A 21,808-nucleotide genomic window follows, 5' to 3' on the forward strand; every position below is an offset into this window, starting at 1 on the left:
AGCCTTATAGCTTATTTTACACATGGCAGAAAAACATTTTAAAAAATAGATGAAATATGTCTTTGGTACATAATTGGTCTAGCCTACACTCCAAAATTAAACAAATTCTAGTAATCGAGTATGGGCTGAGTATGGGCTATATTATTATGCATACTGGATGGACTGTTTACCTTATGTTACACTTCAAACTTTCTATCCATGAGTCTGGGAGAGAATGTATAGCCCTTGGCGATACTGCTGGTTCACTGATTGTGCAGGACGGCTACAATTATAGTGAATTTGTATTTGAGTTTGAATAGCCTAGTAATATGGCATTTGTATTTTTTTCATCATTAATAGACACATTACCTTTAGCTACAGAATATCTCACCATTGTGTGTTTCCATCTCCTCCCCTCTCTCCTTTATTCCTTTCTCCAGAGCGCAGAGATAGGGGCAATCAACAGTTTAATTAAATACGTTTCATTGTGAAAACATGTTACTATCGATTCTCCCGAAACAGATTTCACTTGGTTTCCCGAATTAAGCACTGGGTAGCTGCAGGCACATGTTTGGAGAGCCCACGGCATACAGAACTTGGGCGGAATATCAACTGTCACGCAGCGAGAGGCTGCATGCTCCTCAAACAGTGGTTGATTCGTGAAGTGAAATAAATGTTATTATAAGCCCAGACATTTTCTATATTCAATCCCGTGTGAAAGCAGAGTTTTGATGGTTGCCACTAAAAAGAGGAGGAACAGTCGCCATAAAACTGGAGTAGCCTCCATTCGCCATTCAAGTGCATATGGATTACTGTTTTCCCCTGAACTAATCTAAACTAATTGTACATATTAGTATAGACAAGATTACATCGAGAATAGTCTGAAAATATTATCACTTGATGAAAGAACAGGGTTTGCAGCCGGAGACAAGGTACAGAGCGCTTGCTTTTATTGCGACTATAGGCTTTTCAAATAGTCAATAGCCTATAGTCACACCATGCAACCCATATATGTTTGGAATTCTAAGACATTTTAAGGTTTGTATCATTCACAACTAAAGTTGCCAAATAACTCTAAATCTAGCATACAGGACCTGTTTCAAATGATCGCTTTTACGCTCAACATAGCCACTTCATATGAGCACTCAATCTGGAATGGGAAAAATATATTTTCTATTTTATTCAGCTAAGTTCCATTATGTTATTCTTACAATAAAATCATATAATATAAAATAATGGCACAGGACCTATAAGCACATCTTGTCTGCTAAGTGAACTAGCCTACAGTCCATGGCATGGCGCATAGCCAGTTAACATACAGTAGGCCGACTCTTCTGAAATACATTTTCTTCATATGATAATGTTTCTTTAGATCTGCATGCCTAAAATAAATAAATGGATGTCTTGTGATGGTGTATATTAAATGGATTTATTAGACTTTTTAAAGCGTAGATGTTCCAAAAGGCACGCATCAGCGGCTTGTACGCGTGGTGGCCTGGAGATGCTAAACAGGTCAATTACCGTGAGACCGGCGGTCATTTGCATGACAATAACCGGCTGACAAAATGTCATGACTGCCACAGCCCTACAACACACACACACCCACGCTCTCGTGACACAAACACATTGTGCATTGCCTACAGCTGATTTCACCCAGCCATGTCGGAACTGTGACAGCAGACACAGGATGCACAACAACACAAAAACCATACAGGGTACAGACCAACACACCAATCCTCATCACAGTCATTGGGACAGCTTTACAGCATACAGGTATTCAAGATCAACATTTTACAGCCAAGCTGAACTGGTGGTACAGTTTCACAGTAAACAACAGTTTATTTCCACCTCCATTACCCACAGTATGGTACTGAGGAGGAAGTTTACAGTAACATTATTGGAGTGAGGAGGCAGATTAGTGTAAGGCAGCAGTTATCCTCCATGACCGACATCCTGATCAGCTCAATATGACGTCTCTGACCCACTGGAGAGGAGCACAGATTTACAGCTCTGGCATGAGAACTATTAAACACTCTACGGTAATGTAGGCCTCTCTCTCTTTCTTTCTCGCTTATATGAGAGAGAGAGAGAGAGAGAGGGAGAGAGAGAGAGGGAGAGAGGGAGAGAGGGAGAGAGGGAGAGAGAGAGAGGGAGGGAGAGAGAGAGAGAGAGAGAGAGAGAGAGAGAGAGGAGTGAGATAGAGACAGAGACAGAGAGAGAAAAGGGAAGAAGAGCGTACCATACATATTAGAGAGAGGATGTAGCACGGGGAGCTGGAAAGGTGAGCCGAGCTGATGTTTGGGCTCTATGTATCAATCTTGTGCCACACAGCCAGAGTGCTGCTGCTGCTACTCCACAGAAACCTGATCCATCTGTCGTAAGCACACCAATTACCAAGGGCGAACAGGGTCTGAGATCCATATCGACGTGTGAATGAAGACATAGTGTGCATTCTCCTCCTCAGACTGTTCATTGCGCAGCCGCAGTTCCTCCTGCCTGTCTCACCTGGGAGGTTCCTGTTTTTCTACAGCCAAAAGACTACAATAGCCAGAAGGCTATTGACAACCAAAGCAACCATGACAGCAGTTGTTTAACATAGCAGTCAACCAGTCTCAAAATTATTAAATGTTTTGTTTCACGTAATAAAGTATATTGTCCATTTCTACTTCAAATAGAGCACACTTTGTTTATATCACGTACGAAATCATATTATTTAGAGTATGTCATTCAAATAAGTTGACCTAAGTATACCTGGATGCACATTTGAAATTACATTGGTTGTTGCGTCGTCTCGCCTGCGCAAGGTAACACAACTCTAGCCTACTAGACTAATCAGTGCAGGGAAGACTATAGGGGTGAGCATGCTTGAGTTCGGCTAGTCGAACCGAGTGTGCTCACATACTCCCTTAAAAGACCTTTGCTTGAAAAACAAGAAAAAAAGCTGCAATATTACTGTTTGTCCATGGAGACGCTATAGCTAGTATACACTACCTCAAAATAGACTGAATTAATCTAAGATATCTCAAGAAATCGGCCATTAATTCTGAAATTTTGCAGAGGAGATCTTAGTCGCGTAATTTTACATCTAACTAATATGTTTGGTGGAGTATTTGTCATTGAAAAAATGTGCATGAAAACGAGTCGTCGCTCATTGAATGAAAGCAAAGTCTTTATAAAAAAAAAAACATTCTGTTGACCAATCACTAACAAAGGGGCGTAGACTTCAGCTAAACAGACTTCGGCTTACCTCGAGAAAAAATTGTGTGTGCCCAAACAGCCCAAAAAAACCTTACCAGAGTCCAAAACGAACAAAAACATCCCAAAATGTCGTCATAATATGTGTACAAACTCTCCCTAACTGTTTCGTCTGGGAAGCATGTGGACAACTTGAGAGACCGGTCTGCTCAATCAGGACACAGACAGACTGACGTGAATACACTGCTAACCTCGAGAATATTTTTTTCCCCCAGTGTTATTCAAGAGCAGAATAAAAACATTTGTCATAATCATATAATCAGCTGTATACACTCTTAGGAAAAGAAAGGGTTATTCAACCGTCGCCATAGAATAACCCTTTTGGGTTCCATGTAGAAGGGCTCTAACATTGAACCCAAAAGGGTTCTACCTGGAACCAAAAATGGTTATTCAAAGGGTTCTCCTACACCTTTTTTTTGTTAGAGTGTCCTGTAAATATGAAGGTCACTCGTGATTAACATTGTCTACTAAAACAATAACCTTTCAAGCAGTGTTTCACTCTCTCTAAATTCTACAGCATTATAATGAGCAGCTAGAGAAACGGGCTCACGGTGCGATGGCTTCCCATCCGACAAGTTGGGGGCTGATATGAGCCGTGCGCTAGCTAGCTAGTCACAGAGAACACTGACCTATTTTCACAAGGCAAACAAAAACTACACCAAGACACAGAGACAGAGAGACAGAGAGACAGACAGACAGAGAGACAGAGAGACAGAGAGACAGAGAGACAGAGAGAAAGAGAGACAGAGAGACAGAGAGAAAGAGAGACAGAGAGAAAGAGAGACAGAGAGACAGAGAGACAGAGAAACAGAGAGACAGAGAGAAAGAGAGACAGAGAGACAGAGAGAAAGAGAGACAGAGACAGAGACAGAGAGAGAGAGAACAAGCTATGGAGATTAAGAATGAAAAATAGGCACCGAATTCTGCCGCCTTGAACTCTATGGGCTGTGGGTCTGGGTGGGATTGTTTGGGTGTATGGCAGACAGACTGTATACGGCTGCCACTCCACTCTACAGTAATTCTACTTTAAAAGACCTTTCATATAATGTGGTTTTGGAGTACGGCACATTCAGTCTAAGGGCAAACATAACAGATTAGCAATTGTAATTTGTCGTGAGGTTTTAATGGTTTAAATTATACCCAACTCTTATATCAATTTAAGTGTTTCTGTGGTCGGTTTGAATTCACATTTATAGGCAGGCATATGCCTTCAATTTCTCAAATGGACTAATAAATGCTATTTGGGAAAGGGTATTTTGACTTTCTGACTTTTTTTCCCTTGAAACCTCAGGATTGTAGTCCAGAGATGTTTGACAGTTACAAATGCTAGTCTGGCAGGTTCATGTTTCTTCGAGCTAGAGGGGGAAAGATTGACTCTTTAAACTGACACAAATTTGGAAAGCAGACAAACTTACGCACGCATGGACACACAAACACACACACACACACACAGGCCGTTCTGTAACCTGATATATATTTTCTCAGATCCCTCCGCTAAAACAACAGCACTAGTCTCTGTTGCTCTAGAGTGAGCTTAGTGGGGGAAAAAACACACATTCAGTTCAACAGAGATACTGTGTTATATTAAATCACCATCACTGCTATAGCACCTCCAGTGACACAGAAAGTTCGATAAAATATATATATTTAGAGAAAGAGGTGTATTTAACAGATTGAACCTGCTGTTACTATGACTGACATAGTGAAGCCGTTTTTATGAATCAGTGGTTTCTGTTGTCAATATTATGCATATGAAATTACATGCAAACAAAACCCCAATGGTGGAGGCAACCGTCTTGACAACCCAAACCCTGGCATTCAAAATCCATTGTTGCCACCGAGAGCACATGGTACAAGATTTGCTATCTGGGTTATCTCAGGAAATTACATTCCCTGAAATGAAATTTGTCCCCACTGTTCTCTGTCTCTACTTTTATCTTCTCCAGTCCAAATGCAGTACCAGTGTGTGTCCAGCCTGAGACCGAGTTATAGTTCTCCTCCCAGTAACTGGGTCTGTATCTGTATTGTAGTCTCTCTAGATGCCCGCATTGCTTTTCAAATGCTCTAGCTTAAGAGTCTCCGTTGCCACGGGTCTGGTTTTCGAGCATCTGCATCGCGTGATTAATCCTATCCCCTCTATGAAGCAGCCAGTTGCAGGCTGCAGACAGACTTCAAAAGGCAGCCGGAGTCGCCTCCAGAAGCCAACACACTGGATCAGTCAGCCCCCACGTCATTTCCCAGGATTCAATGCGTTGTACTAGATTGGTTTGGGGACTCTGCTACACGGTCGACTTCGTTGGGGAAAGCGAGCCTTGGATTACACCGAGTGATCAGACTGCAGGCGATGGCTTCCTGGTTTCCAAAATGATTAACCCCCAAACCACGACCCTGTAACCTCCAGGCAAAATCACCCTTACACTGTTATCCCTCGCTATTGACGTTACTTCAACCATCCAGCCCCCACTACCACCCTTTCCCCCTAACCCCCATATCAAATCACAGATTCCCCATTCCTCCCTCACCTGGAGACGATGGTAATTGAAGCAAGCACCTCTAGAGTTATATCAGAACCATAATAGCCTGGCGCTCAGCCCAGAACCTATTACATTGTCTGAGCACTAGAGAAGAGAGAAACCAACCTCCTCCATCCACAACCATAAACACCACTTACTGTATAGTAGTATACCAGCGCTACACTGCATCATTAACACAATATCATTTATTTAGATTCCTCTACTTGTGTGCTTGAGTGTATGGGCTATTTACAGGCCAGTTCTACGTGGCCATTATGCAGGAAGGATAAGGTGAGAAGAGCAAAGATATGGATTGGGGGAAGTTACAGGAGACCGGAATCTTTTTTACCCATAGTCTTCTTGACTCATAGTCAGAGGTTCCGTTACCACATGATCATCACCAACCCACCTAAAAACACGTTGTCAGACAATTCTGACAGGTCTGAACACTGACTACCACACTGTACCAGACCATAAGAATAGGAGAGAGGAAGACAAGCCCTTACCTGTTCAAACTCTCTGAGGCTGTGGGTCTGGAGAGGAGGAGGAGGGCCATTCTCTGTCTCATTACACAAGAAATCTGGAAAAAATAAAATGAAACACCTGAAAGCTGCAATAATTGTCAGGTAAAAAAAAAAATAACATATTTAGTTTTAAGAAAAACACCTCTGGATTCTCACCAGGCCATCGCTCAGTCAGAACTCTTAACAGGGTTGTTAGGATCAAGTGAATTGATTTGCACTTTGCAGAAGTGTGATTGACTTGCAAAACAACAGCATGTGCGTTGCAGCTATCCTGAAAAGTCACAATCTGCAATTACTTGAATCCCGGCCTTAGTAACGGTGTGGAACTTACGTTGTCTCATTAAATTCCTATTAGTGTTTTATATACAGTGCATTCGGAAAGTATTCAGACCCCTTGACTTTTTCCACATTTTGTTACGTTACAGCCTTATTCAGAAATTGATGAAATACACTTTTTTTTCTCATCAATCTACACAAGATACATAATGACAAAGCAAAGACTAGTTTTAAGAAACTTTTGCTGATAAAAAAAAGAAGAATGGAAATATCATATTTACATAAGTATTCAGATGCCTTAGTCAGTACTTTGTTGAAGCACATTTGGCAGCGATTAGAGCCTTGAGCCTTCTTGGGTATGACGTCTGGCACACCTGGATTTGGGGATTTTCCCCCCATCTTCTCTGCAGATCCTCTCAAACTCTGTCAGGTTGGATGGGGAGCGTCGCTGCACAGATATGTTCAGGTCTCTCCAGAGATGTTCGATCGGGTTCAAGTCCGGGCTCTGGCTGGGCCACTCAAGGACATTCAGAGACTTCTCCCGAAGCCACTCCTGCGTTTTCTTGGCTCTGTGCTTAGGGTCATTGTCCTGTTGGAAGGTGAACCTTTGCCCCCGTCTGAGGTCCCGCTCTGGAGCAGGTTTTCATCATGGATCTCTCTATACTTTCCTCCATTCATCTTTCCCTCGATCCTGACTAGTCTCCCAGTACCTGCCGCTGAAAAACATCCCCACAGCATTAGCCTATGTCAATCTACTATTTCTTTCTCTCTGTGCAAGAAAATATATTCCAAACATAGTCTGGGACAGTTGTGGGATGCGATAGATCCCAAATTAATATAACCGCTAGCATAAAGAAATAATGTTTTAAGCAATGAGCCTGACGCAACAGATCAGAATGTTTAGCTTAAAATGTTGATAAACTATTAGGCTATTTTTCCCAATTATAAGCACAGCAATGCACACACGGCAGTAGGCTATAAGCGCAAATGTTCCATTAGCAGAAAAACACCATTCTCAAAAGTGACCGCAAATGCGATATTGCATGTAATGCTTTTATTAAAAAGGTGGATTTTTATGGTGAAAATGATCTTCCCCCATTTCGAAACTCACACACTCCGTAAAGCGGATCATTGTGCTTCATTTTAAGAAGTTAAGTGGCCACTTTAGATGTGATACAAATATCACCAAAACATTTAGGCCTATGGGCTAGGCTACATCAGGCGTGCAATTATAATTTGAAAAAGTTGCATTAAAAAAAGCACTGTTTCTTGCCTTATGCTAGGCATAATTCACAAGTGATAATATATCATTCACAAGTGATATGCTAATATTGTCACCCATCATGTCACCCATCATTGTCACCCTATTCTTGATTGAATCTTGTCTTTACATATACTAAATAATATATGTGTGAAATTAGTTTTGATTTAGAATGGACCATTATCATGCAGCGGCTAGTACAGTCACCATAACAGCCCTAGCTGTTATGTGCTTTTTACTGAGGAACAGACTTTGTCTGGCCCCTCTACCATAAAGGCCTGATTATAGTGGAGTGCTGCAGAGATGGTTGTCCTTCTTGAAGGTTCTTACATCTCCACAGAGGAACTCTGGAGCTCTGTCAGAGTGACCATCGGGTTCTTAGTCACCTCCCTGAACAAGGCCCTTTTCCCCCGATTGCTCTCCCCCGTTGGCCGGGCGGCCAACTCTAGGAAGAGTCTTGGTGGTTCCAAACTTCTTCCACTGTGTTCTTGGGGACCTTCAATGCTGCTAGAAATGTTTCGGTACCCTTCCCCAGATCTGTGCCTCGACACAATCCTTTCTCAGAGCTCCACCAACAATTCCTTGGACCTAATGGCTTGGTTTTTGCTCTGACATGCACTGTCATCTGTGGTACCTTATATAAACAAGTGTGTGCCTTTCCAAACCATGTCCAATCAATTGAATTGAACACAGTTGAACTCCAATAAAGTTGTAGAAACATCTCATGGATGATCAATGGAAACAAGGTGCACCTGTGCTCAATTTCGAGTCTCATAGCCAAGAGTCTGAATACTTTTGTAAATATTTTTTTTGTTCTGTGTTATAGTTTTTTATAAATGTACAAAAATGTCTCAAAACCTGTTTTCCCTTTGTCATTATGGGGTATTGTGTGTTGATTGATGAGGAACATGTTTAATTTAATACGTCTTAAAATAAGTCTGTAATGTAACAAAATATGGAAAAAGTCAAGGGGTCTGAATACTTTCGGAATGCACTGTATCACCCCTGGGCCCTGTTAAGTACTTAGCCAACATGGTACGGTCCGTTACAGCTGAAACTGCTCCAAACGGCCGAATGCCAAACTTCTCTTTAAAACGACTAAATATCAGGATCATTCCCAGGAAAACCACACAGGGATACAATAATGTGTGTTTTGTTCCTTGAGAATGGGTGTTTGGCACATTTTGGAGGGGGGTATAGAATGAGTGGGGAGATGCGGGGTTAGGTCCCGAGGGGCTTAATCACAGAACCATTGGCAGAGCTGAAACGTCTGACAGTTCTTTAAAATCGCAGTAGGAGCTCATTACAGATTATTAAAGAGCGTTGCGTTGTGTAGAGTGTAGGCTAGGCTACAGAAGATGTCCTGGACCCGGGCCTGAAGTGCAACCTGCTGGTACACAGGCCAGGCCAGGCTATGAGAAATTACACAACACCCATATGATTGACGACTGCACTGTGCCAAACGTGTACACACACGAACTAGGAAGGGGGCACATCCAAACACATTCTAACACTTTTTTGTACTCAGAGTAATTCACAGGAGGCAATAGTTGTTAAGTGTCTTTAATAACAGCCGTATGGTATAAACATGTCCTTGTATGGGCGGGGTGGGTTAATAAATAAAGAGTTAAAAAGAGTTATATAGTGAGAGGTGTAAGAGGTGTGTTTGACCAAACAGGAAGGGAGAAAAACAGCAGGATAGAAAGAGAGGGTGAAAAGTCCATTTAGTGAAAGAAAGAGAGAGAGAGAGAGAGAGAGAGAGAGAGAGAGAGAGAGAGAGAGGGGGAGAGAGAGAGAGAGAGAGAGAGAGAGAGAGAGAGAGAGAGAGAGACAGTCATAGAACGTGAATGGAATATTGTGTGTGTGTGTGATAAATGACAGAGCCAGTGTGAATCTCCACTTACCAGTCCTGTGTCCTATACTTTTGGTCCGGGCCTGCCGATCACCAGCATAGTGCCTGAAACAGAGTTTTTTTTGTCAAACACACATAACATCGAACATCCGGTTTTTATTACCTCGGATAGATTGGAATATAGTTTTACTCACATCCAAAACTAACAAAAAAGTGCTAAAACTGTTTTAGCTGAGAGTAGGGCCAGAATGTATTTCCTCGTCGGGTCATGTGATCAGGAAATACTATTGTGCCTACTCCCTACTAATGAAATAACATGTGGAACATGTGGAACACAGTGAGCAGTGGAGTAGAGACTGGGTTGAGCCGAATGTGTTCACACACATGTAGCAAGCACATACTGAACATGACACTTTCTGATTTTTAAACCACACACTTCTATTTGTATTTATTTATTTAACTAGGCAAGTCAGTTAAGAACAAATTCTTATTTACAATGACGGCCTACCCCGGGCCAACACCTCTCCTGACCTTGCGCCTGGGGGAACAGCTGGCCTGTATAGGCAGCATCTGAGTGTGTGTGTGTTAGTTCTAGCTGTGGAAGAAGCCTAATAACTATTCAGACAGACAGACCACCAGGTCACTGTTACTACAACAACAACAGCAGGTCTTCCCACAAAGCTGAACTTAAAAAGCCCTTACTCATCAGCACCTGTCATGGGGACCAACAGGGAAGTCGGAGTAATCAACATGGTGAACAAAATAATGAGTATACATCATTTCATTTCATTATGATTACATCAATACAATTTGGGATTTTCCCATGTGTATTACTGCCACTTGTGTTTCTATTTGTCATTCAATGTAGTCCTTCCTATAGGAACAAACTTTCCCAGTAGATGAAACGAATCATCCAATCAGTGTTGTGACTAATGACTAACCCAAAAAACCTGATGATATGGGTTGTCTGTTCTCCCATGAGAGTGATTACTTTGATTACATAATACAGTATATTGATAGCCTTAGATCAACACACAACGCCTTCAAAACAAACAGAAGCACACCAAGCTGCTCAAAGACAAACTGTAAAAATACATTTTGATTTTCCTTGAAAAAAACACATACCAGCTAGCTACACACGACTTAAACCTACAACTAGTTATTCAGCCTAGTCCACATGTACTGTACACCCCCCCCTGCATATTTATTTGAACATTTTTATTTCGCTCCATACTCCAGCATTTTGGATTTGAGATGAAATGTTTTATATGAGGCGACAGTACAGAATGTCACCTTTTACTTGAGGGTATTTTCATACATATCTGTTTTACCGTTAAAAAATGGAAGCACGTTATGTATGTAGTCCCCCCATTTGATTGCGAGTCTTCAAACTTGTTGGATACCTTTGCCGTTTCTTTTGGTTGTGTTTCGGATTATGTTGTGCCCAATATAAATTATTGGGAAATAATTGATTATGTCAATTTCGAGTCACTTACTGTAAATAAGAATAGAATATGTTTCTGAAAACTTCTACATCAATGTGGATGCTACCAAAAGTTACAGGCATAAAGATCATAGCCCATCAATATATTGAACCTCCCCCTGTTATTGGTAACGGTGAGAGGTTAGCATTTTTTTTGGGGGGGGGGGGGATATGCTCTTTATGCCTCTGTAACTTTCTCATTCATCATTGTTCACGATTCAATCATGATTATCCGTAATAATGGTAGCATCCACATTAATGTTCGAAGTGTTCAGAAAAATATTCTATGAGGCAAATTAAAAGTTTTAGCTTCCCTCTCCAAATAAATATGCAGGGGAGTGTATATCACTGGCAGCAGAGTGAACACCTTACCTGCCCCTGTACAGAAAACCATTCATATCCAAGCCAAACCAACCAACGGTTCACAGTAAATCAAAATAAAACAGACTAAAAAAAGCACTGGGAGGATTCCACAGGATTCAAGAAGCAGGGTATCCCATAAGATTCCTCCAGAGCAGTAGTATCTCCTCAATGGCTACTCCAGTTCAGTTGAGATCAGTGTTGTCCTCCTCGGACCTCAGTAAGAGCCAGTCCTGTTCCTGTACAGACCCCCAGACTAGAGACCGCAGCCAGGCTGTTCGGCCACACAGCTCCCTGAGGACACGGGGCTCCAGACTGTCATTTGACGTGGCAGGCCAGCCAGAGAAAGACAGGATTCCAGTGAAACACACAGGTCCTCTCCACACACACACACACACACACACACACACACACACCACACACACTGGGAGGAGTAGTGGGAAAAAGCACCAGAGCAAAGGTACACAAACACTCAGATAGAGAGAGGGAGGAAGAGGTAAACTGTGTGTGTGCTTCTGGTTCAGCATGAAAGACAGATCTGTTCCAGCACACTCCCGACCAAACAGGCAATTCAGTATGAGGCAGTGTGTGTGTGTGTGTGTGTGTGTGTGTGTGTGTGTGTGTGTGTGTGTGTGTGTGTGTGTGTGTGTGTGTGTGTGTGTGTGTGTGTGTGTGTGTGTGTGTGTGTGTGTGTGTGTGTGCAGGTTGGTTCTCCTATCATTGTGGGGACCTAAAATCCCACAAAGTCCCCACAAGGATAGTAAAACAGGGACAATTCTCCCTCGTGGGAAAATGTCCCATGTCCCCATGAGAACCAAGGCTATTTTAAGCTTAGGATTAGGTTAGGGTTAGGGTAAAGGTAAGTGGTTAGTTATATATATATATATACACCTATGTGTGTGTATGTGTATGTACAGTGCCTTGCAAAAGTATTCATCCCCTTGGTGTTTTTCCTATATTGGTGCATTACAACCTGTAGTTTAAATGGGTTTTTATTTGTCCAAATTGGTGAAGTGAAATGAAAAAAAATACAAAATTGGTGCATGCATATGTATTCACCCCTTTGCTATGAAGTCCCTAAATAACATCTGGTGCAACCAATTACCTTCATAATTAGTTAGATTACACACAAGTGGATTTTATTTAAGTGTCACATGATCTGTCACATGATCTCAGTATATATACACCTGTTCTAAAAGGCCCCAGATTCTGCAACACCACTAAGCAAGGGGCACCGCCAAGCAAGCGGCACCATGAAGCCCAAGGAGCATGGCACCACAACAAACCTGCCAAGAGAGGGCCACCCACCAAAACTCATGGATCAGGCAAGGAGGGCATTAATCAGAGAGGCAACAAAGAGACCAAAGATAACCCTGAAGGAGCTGTAAAGCTGCAAAGCTCCAAAGCGGAGATTGGAGTACCTGTCCATAGGACCACTTTAAGCCGTACACTCCACAGAGCTAGGTTTTACGGACGAGTGGCCAGAAAAAAAGCCATTGCTTAAAGAAAAAAAATAAGCAAACACATTTGGTATTCGCCAAAATGCAAGTGGGAGACTTCCCCAAACATATGGAAAAAGGTACTCTGGTCAGATGAGACTAAAATTGAGCTTGTCTGGCGCAAACCCAACACCTCTCATCATCCTGAGAACACCATCCCCACAGTGAAGCTTGGTAGTGTCAGCATCAGGCGGTGGGGAAGTTTTTCATCGGCAGGGACTGGGAAACTGGTCAAAATTTAAGGAATGATGGATGGCACTAAATACAGGGAAATTCTTCCAGAGATTTGAGACTGGGATGGAGGTTCACCTTCCAGTAGGACAATGACCATGAGCATACTGCCAAAGCAACACTTGAGTGGTTTAAGGGGAAACATTTAAATGTCTTGGAATGGCCTAAACAAAGCCCAGACCTCAATCCAATTGAGAATCTGTGGTATGACTTAAAGATTGCTGTACACCAGCTGAACCCATCCAAATTGTAGGAGCTGGAGCAGTTTTGCTTTGAAGAATGGGCAAAAATCCCAGTGGCTAGATGTGCCAAGCTTATAGAGACATACCCCAAGAGACTTGCAGCTGTAATTGCTGTGTCTCTACAAAGTATTGACTTTGGGGGGGTGAATAGTTAAGCACACTCAAGTTTTCAATTTTTTGGTCTTATTTCTTGTTTGTTTCACAAGAAAAAATATTTTGCATCTTCAAAGTGGTAGACGTTGTGTAAATCAAATGATACAAACCCCCCAAAATGTCATTTTAATTCCAGGTTGTAAGGCAACAAAATAGGAAAAATGCCAAGGGGGGGGGGGGTGAATACTTTTGCAAGCCACTGTATGTATGTATGTATGTATGTATGTAAGGTAAAAAGGTATTTAGTCAGCCACCAATTGTGCAAGTTCTCCCACTTAAAAAGATGAGAGAGGCCTGTAATTATCATAGGTACACTTCAACTATGACAGACAAAATGAGAAATAAAATCCAGAAAATCACATTGTAGGATTTTTAATGAATTGGAAAATAAGTATTTGGTCACCTACAAATAAGCAAGATTTCTGGCTCTCACAGACCTGTAACTTCTTCTTTAAGAGGCTCCTCTGTCCTCCACTCGTTACCTGTATTAATGGCACCTGTTTGAACTTGTTATCAGTATAAAAGACATCTGTCCACAACCTCAAACAGTCACACTCCAAACTCCACTATGGCCAAGACAAAAGAGCTGTCAAAGGACACCAGAAACAAAATTGTAGACCTGCACCAGGCTAGGAAGACTGAATCTGCAATAGGTAAGCAGCTTGGTTTGAAGAAATCAACTGTGGGAGCACTTATTAGGAAATGGAAGACATACAAGACCACTGATAATCTCCCTCGATCTGGGGCTCCACGCAAGATCTCACCCCGTGGGATCAAAATGATCACAAGAACGGTGAGCAAAAATCCCAGAACCACACGGGGGGACCTAGTGAATGACCTGCAGAGAGCTGGGACCAAAGTAACAAAGCCTTCCATCAGTAACACACTACGCCGCCAGGGACTCAAATCCTGCAGTGCCAGACGTGTCCCCCTGCTTAAGCCAGTACATGTCCAGGCCAGTCTGAAGTTTGCTAGAGAGCATTTGGATGATCCAGAAGAAGATTGGGAGAATGTCATATGGTCAGATGAAACCAAAATATAACTTTTTGGTAAAAACTCAACTCATCGTGTTTGGAGGACAAAGAATGCTGAGTTGCATCCAAAGAACACCATACCTACTGTGAAGCATGGGGGTGGAAACATGCTTTGGGGCTGTTTTTCTGCAAAGGGACCAGGACGACTGATCCGTGTAAAGGAAAGAATGAATGGGGCCATGTATCGTGAGATTTTGAGTGAAAACCTTCCATCAGCAAGGGCATTGAAGATGAAACGTGGTTGGGTCTTTCAGCATGACAATGATCCCAAACACACCACCCGGGCAACGAAGGAGTGGCTTCGTAAGAAGCATTTCAAGGTCCTGGAGTGGCCTAGCCAGTCTCCAGATCTCAACCCCATAGAAAATCTTTGGAGGGAGTTGAAAGTCCGTGTTGCCCAGCAACAGCCCCAAAAGAGCTCTAGAGGACATCTGCATGGAGGAATGGGCCAAAATACCAGCAACAGTGTGTGAAAACCTTGTGAAGACTTACAGAAAACATTTGCCCTCTGTCATTGCCAACAAAGGGTATATAACAAAAAGTATTGAGATAAACTTTTGTTATTGAACAAATACTTATTTTCCACCATAATTTGAAAATAAATTCATTAAAAATCCTACAATGTGATTTTCGGGATTTTTTTTCCTCATTTTGTCTGTCATAGTTTAAATGTGATTAAATGAAATTATGAAAATTACAGGCCTCTCATCTTTTTTGAGAGAAGAACTTGCACAATTGGTGGCTGACTAAATACTTTTTTGCCCCACTGTATGTATGTATGTATGTATGTATGTATGTATGTATGTATGTATGTATGTATGTATGTATGTATGTATGTATGTATGTATGTATGTATGTATGTATGTATGTATGTATGTATGTATGTATGTATGTATGTATGTATGTATGTATGTATGTATGTATGTATGTATGAAACAAGACAGGTTCAGAGAGGCTGCAGGTAAAACAGGGGATCAGGAGATGATCTCCTCTCCAACTGAAAACAGTGATCGCTGGATGGTCCACTGCAAGTCATGCGCCGACTAGGTTTCAGATCTTTGGTGTCGCTCTAAAGAAACCTTTCACTATAGATACCTTACGGAAGAAAAACCTGCAATTTATTCTTGACCTTTTATCATGTCTTTTGTCATCGGGCTAAGAGAAGCTATGGCTGTCACCTAAGCACGCTATACTGAGAGAACTGTTGAGAAGACAAAGGGGTTCATTCCATTGGGTTTATTCCAACAGAGGGTGAATGACATTCCATGGAAATGTTGATCAAAATATTAGGGTGTGGTCAGTGGAGTAGCTACAGTGAGGGAAAAAAGTTTTTGTTCCCCTGCTGATTTTGTATGTTTGCCCACTGACAAAGAAAGGATCAGTCTATAATTTTAATGGTAGGTTTATTTGAACAGTGAGAGACAGAATAACAACAACAAAGTTATAAATTGATTTGCATTTTAATGAGGGAAATAAGTATTTGACCCCCTCTCAATCAGAAAGATTTCTGGCTCCCAGGTGTCTTTTATACAGGTAACGAGCTGAGATTAGGAGCACACTCTTAAAGCTAGTGCTCCTAATCTCAGCTTGTTACCTGTATAAAAGACACCTGTCCACAGAAGCAATCAATCAATCAGATCAGACCAAACTCTCCACCATGGCCAAGACCAAAGAGCTCTCCAAGGATGTCAGGGACAAGATTGTAGACCTACACAAGGCTGGAATGGGCTACAAGTCCATCGTCAAGCAGCTTGGTGTGAAGGTGACAACAGTTGGTGCAATTATTCGCAAATGGAAGAAACACAAAAGAACTGTCAATCTCCCTCGGCCTGGGGCTCCATGCAAGATCTCACCTCGTGGAGTTGCAATGATCATGAGAACAGTGAGGAATCAGCCCAGAACTACATGGGAGGATCTTGTCAATGATCTCAAGGCAGCTGGGACCATAGTCACCAAGAAAACAATTTGTAACACACTACGCCGTGAAGGACTGAAATCCTGCAGCGCCCGCAAGATCCCCCTGCTCAAGAAAGCACATATACATGCCCGTCTGAAGTTTGCCAATGAACATCTGAATGATTCAGAGGACAACTGGGTGAAGGTGTTGTGGTCAGATGAGACCAAAATGGAGCTCTTTGGCATCAACTCAACTCGCCGTGTTTGGAGGAGGAACGCTGCCTATGACCCCAAGAACACCATCCCCACCGTCAAACATGGAGGTGGAAACATTATGCTTTGGGGGTGTTTTTCTGCTAAGGGGACAGGACAACTTCACCGCATCAAAGGGACGATGGACGGGGCCATGTACCGTCAAATATGGGATGAGAACCTCCTTCCCTCAGCCAGGGCATTGAAAATGGGTCGTGGATGGGTATTCCAGCATGACAATGACCCAAAACACACGGCCAAGGCAACAAAGGAGTGGCTGAAGAAGAAGCACATTAAGGTCCTGGAGTGGCCTAGCCAGTCTCCAGACCTTAATCCCATAGAAAATCTGTGGAGGGAGCTGAAGGTTTGAGTTGCCAAACGTCAGCCTCGAAACCTTAATGACTTGGAGAAGATTTGCAAAGAGGAGTGGGACAAAATCCATCCTGAGATGTGTGCAAACCTGGTGGCCAACTACAAGAAATGTCTGACCTCTGTGATTGCCAAAAAGGGTTTTGCCACCAAGTACTAAATCATGTTTGGGATCAAATACTTATTTCCCTCATTAAAATGCAAATCAATGTATAACATTATTGACATGTGTTTTTCTGGACTATTTTGTTGTTATTCTGTCTCTCACTGTTCAAATAAACCTACCATTAAAATGATAGACTGATCATTTCTTTGTCAGTGGGCAAACGTACAGAATCAGCAGGGGGTCGAATACTTTTTTCCCTCACTGTATATGTGGGGGGGAGCAGTCAATTAGATAATGCATATTATGAATATTCTCTCTCACACACACACACACACACACACACACACACACACACACACACACACACACACACACACACACACACACACACACACACACACACACACACGACCCCTCATCCACCCTTCACCCTCTAGCGCTCCTTATCTCTCTCTTTGTGTCTGTCTCCCTCCTCTCTCTCCTCCCCCCCCCCCCTCTTTGATGCTTCTGCCCTCTCTAACTCGCATACCTGTCTGGCATTTCACAAGTCCAACCACTTTGGAATAGGGGAGAAGAGAGGAGGCTCCCACATGCAGCTTGGGCAGGCTCCAGATAGCTATGCCCCTGCTGCACTGCATGTCTGTACAGGGGAGGAGGAGGAGAACGTTGTGATTTATTTGCACTGTTTTGTGCTGGGCTGTTATCTTATGTAACCACCAAAACACCTCACTGTGTATGTGATTTAACGTGTCTTGTGGTTTTCCCCCTTCCTTCAACTCTTTCTTTCCTTTCGTGACTGGCAACATCGTTTGCGTTGCAGACATTGTCGTCATCATCATAACTATTGATTTCATCCCAATCATGGTTACACTCCCTGCCTGCAGTGTTTCTGCTGGCCATGGGAAATCTCACACATAGCTCCGAGAAGAGTATCCAATACCAGGTCAGGTCAATTCAGGACAAGAGGTACACTACTGACCTTTGGTTGATTCTCAAATACATGATATCATGATTTATTGAACCAACATCGGTTCAATAAATGGGACCAAAATGACTGAATAGTGATTGCACTGAGAAAGTTCAGACAGTGCAAATCAACCTATGATCTGTCGTAAGAGAAAGAGAGAGAGAAATAAAGAAATCTAAAGAGAGAGAGAGAAAGAGAGAGAGGGAGCAATGTATTGGTCTTGCTCTACTACAACAAGGTCACTGTAATTACCCTGACCACTCAACCCCCTCCCCTTCCTCCCCCATTCTTTCCTTCCCCCTCCCTCTTCCCCATCACCTCTCCTACTGTGTTTAAACAGCTGCTCTGAACCAGCTGCTATGACAGCAGCCCACTGACAGACAGAAAACCTTGAGTCACCAAAAGGTTCCAGAAAAAGAACAAGGTCCTATTCAAGAAGCTAATAAGTGTGGATTCAGAGTGACACTGCCATGAAAAATGACATTCTGGACCAAACCCATAATACTATTGCATATATGGCTCTGGTCCTGACCATAGAAACAGAATGAGGTTATATTCTATGTTATTATATTTCTATGTGCTGGAGTCAGACAGTGCAGTTCCAATATGTTGCCATCAAGCATCGTTGGCAGCACACAAACACGTTTTACTACAAGCCCACACACATCATATGTTTCACTACAAGCCCACACACACACACACCTGATCTGAGTACAGTAGATAATATCCTTCTCTGAGTTGAGCTCAGCTGTGTGTCTGGCCATCTGCACTGAATGAAGCCCAGACAAACAGACGATGGGATGGCTCACTTGGCGCCTACTGATTAGAACCAGCTAGGTCTGTTCCTGCTACCTTCCCTGTGTTGATAGAGGGGGAGATGTAGCCGACTGTCTAATTCATTGTGTCACGTTTTTACAAGCTGTTAATGAGAGCTTTTAACACTTCCAATGTGTGGCACACAGCTGTAATGGGTGTGCTAGCTACGATGATGACAACACGTGTACAACAACAAGGTTTGCATCAAGGTTTGCACCAACTGTCAAAATGCAAGCTCGGCAGTTCAATAAGTATCACCGATCGATTTTCCAACAAGGTTTAAATTAAAATGGGTGGGGGGGAGGGGACTTTTGTCATTAATGGAAACATACTCCTTTGAAGTCTGATGACAGTTATCACCTATAGACCCCACAATCAATCGACTAATTGATTGCTAGATTGATATAGGCCCTAAACAAGGGGAGCAAGCAGTCGATAGGCTAGGGTTCTGGGTTCCAAGATTAGCTGGTAGAGGGGCCAGACCAGGTCAAAGTACATCAGAAATCAAATGGCCATGGGTTAGACAAACAGACAAGACCCCTGTTCTTAAACCTCCCCTCTAGTACCGACAACACCAGAGTGAATACACATACACCATTGGAACAGCATGACCTGAGTGTTTTAGCCCAGTGTGCCAGTAAACTATATATGGCTTAGGGAAGCCACTATATCACTCAAAATGATATTAATGCTCCTTTTATACAACAATTCATCTGTATAATAATGCAACGTTATTTTGAATATAGTCTATGCTAGTGTACCCTTTTAGATGAGTACAAGGAATGTAATGACAAAATGCAAGAGATAGATAGCAGCTGGACACATTTTGAAGATGTCAATATTTACAACAGGAAACACTCTTCATGTAGCTTCCAAACTTGCACAACCACATTGGGCACACTCCTCTATGTAATATTAATGTTGATAAATTAGGAGAACATTATTGTTTTGCATTTCAGAGTGCAAAACATATCATTTTCAAAAGAGCATCTTTGCATGAAAAAAACTAATTGCAATCCACTCACAGATGACTTTGTAATCCAATGAATATCTGCTCAGTTGAATCATCAATCATATATTTACAGCATTGCAATGACTGATTAGATGGCATAGCCTACATTACCTTTCAATTCCTCTCAAAGTGCTTTCTGACACTGTCCAATCCATACTGATTTATCACAGGGGAATCCTCACGTTGGAATCTTCCCGTTACTAACCATTAATACTGTATCATCCAACCGAATCTCTCCAAGCAAGGTAGCGAATATCTCACGGAATCCGCGAAATGTTGTACAAAAGCGTCTGATGCTTTCAGTTCGTTATAATTGGTCCGTAGCTGCCAGTGGCCCCCACGGTCCAATAAATGCTGTCTGATTTCACATGCGTCATATTATGCACTTCGTCTGTGCACGTGCACCGAGATCAAAGGAAGCCGGACCCAGGACCCCAGTACATTCGAGCGCGGGTGAGGACCATTGCGCGCATGACAAAGACTCATCCATGAGAGAGCAAAAAAAGGATCACATGGGTTTTCGAATGATATTACTTTTTACTAGTTTATACTGTGAATTAAATATTATAATAACATATTTGACAAACATGGATTTCGTACTAGGCCTAATGTATGGCTATGTTCCTAAATTAATGTTAGCCTATAAGCTTTTACTGCTCTGCTCAGTGTTCCTATGCCTACCTTTTCATTCACAGACTCAAATCAAATCGCTTCGTAAACAGGTGTAGACTAGCAGTGAAATGCTTACTGGCGGGCCCTTCCCAACAATGCAGAGAAAAATAATAACATGAGGAATGGAATAAATAGACAATGATGAATAATAACTTAGTTATATACATGGGGTACCAATACCGAGTCGATGGGCAGGGGTAGGCCTATGAGGTAATTGAGGTAGATATGTACATGTAGGTAGGATTTAGTGACTAGTAGCAGCAGCGTATGTGATGAGTACAAAGAGTTGTGCATAAAGGGTCAATGCAGATAGTCCGGAAAGCTATTGGTTAATTATTTAAACAATTTTGCAGATTCATGGCTTGGGGGTGGAGACTGTTCAGGTGTTGGTTCCAGGCTTGGTGCACCGGTACTGCTTACTCTGCGGTAGCACAGAGAGCAGTCTATGACTTGCCTTCCTCTGACATCCGCACTGAGCTAAAGGCTGCAGCTGCCGGTTTCAACGAGAGGGACACTAATATGGAAGCTTATAATAAAACCCGCTACGACCTCTGACGAGCCATCAAACAGTCAAAATATTAATACTGGACGAAGACTGAATCCTACTACGCCGGCTCTGACGCTCGTCAGATGTGTCAGGGTTTGCCAAACTATCACAGATTATGAAGGGAATCCCAGAGGTGTTTGTCACACCGGGAGACATCCTGAAAATCGCTCTTAAGAAAAGCTTATTGTCCGATCATGTTGTTTTCTCTGTGACTGTGTATAGGAAACCCTCCTAGTCCTTCTTAAAAATATAATTCATATGAACAAGTAGAAGGTTGCTGCAACTTGACAGGGTTTTCAACCTCCCCAAGCCCAGGAGTTTTTAAAGGAATGTTTTAATGGGACCTGATTAGAAAAATATATTTTTCGCTACACCAATCTGGGACATTTGGTGCTGTAACGCAGACGCTGGGAGTTAGGAAGAAAGTACAGGGGGTGAATTTAATATTAAATAGAACATGGAACAATACAAAACAAGAACAGCATCTGGACTAATACCGCCTGGGGTAA

At 42.4% G+C, this 21,808-nt stretch overlaps 1 protein-coding gene across 3 annotated transcripts in view; it reads right to left on the bottom strand.

Annotated features, from left to right (window-relative positions):
- The window catches only part of LOC109898155 (myomegalin), a 122,518-nt gene extending 102,063 nt beyond the window's left edge, over positions 1-20,455 (bottom strand). For 2 of the 3 annotated variants that reach the window (XM_031833712.1, XM_031833710.1), the window contains exons 1-3: positions 20,192-20,455; positions 9,713-9,765; positions 6,254-6,327 (exon numbers count right to left, since the gene is read on the bottom strand). In XM_031833712.1, coding sequence (XP_031689572.1) covers positions 6,254-6,327; positions 9,713-9,765; positions 20,192-20,235 — 171 coding nt within the window. In that variant the 5' untranslated portion in view covers positions 20,236-20,455. Of the gene's footprint in view, positions 1-6,253; positions 6,328-9,712; positions 9,766-11,515; positions 12,023-20,191 lie in introns of those variants that run through there. The other variant, XM_031833711.1, reaches the window with a different exon arrangement.
- Between the last annotated feature and the right edge of the window lie 1,353 nt (positions 20,456-21,808).

The sequence above is a fragment of the Oncorhynchus kisutch genome, linkage group LG10 (genome assembly GCF_002021735.2).
Source record: "Oncorhynchus kisutch isolate 150728-3 linkage group LG10, Okis_V2, whole genome shotgun sequence".
NCBI classification, from domain to species: Eukaryota; Metazoa; Chordata; class Actinopteri; order Salmoniformes; family Salmonidae; genus Oncorhynchus; species Oncorhynchus kisutch.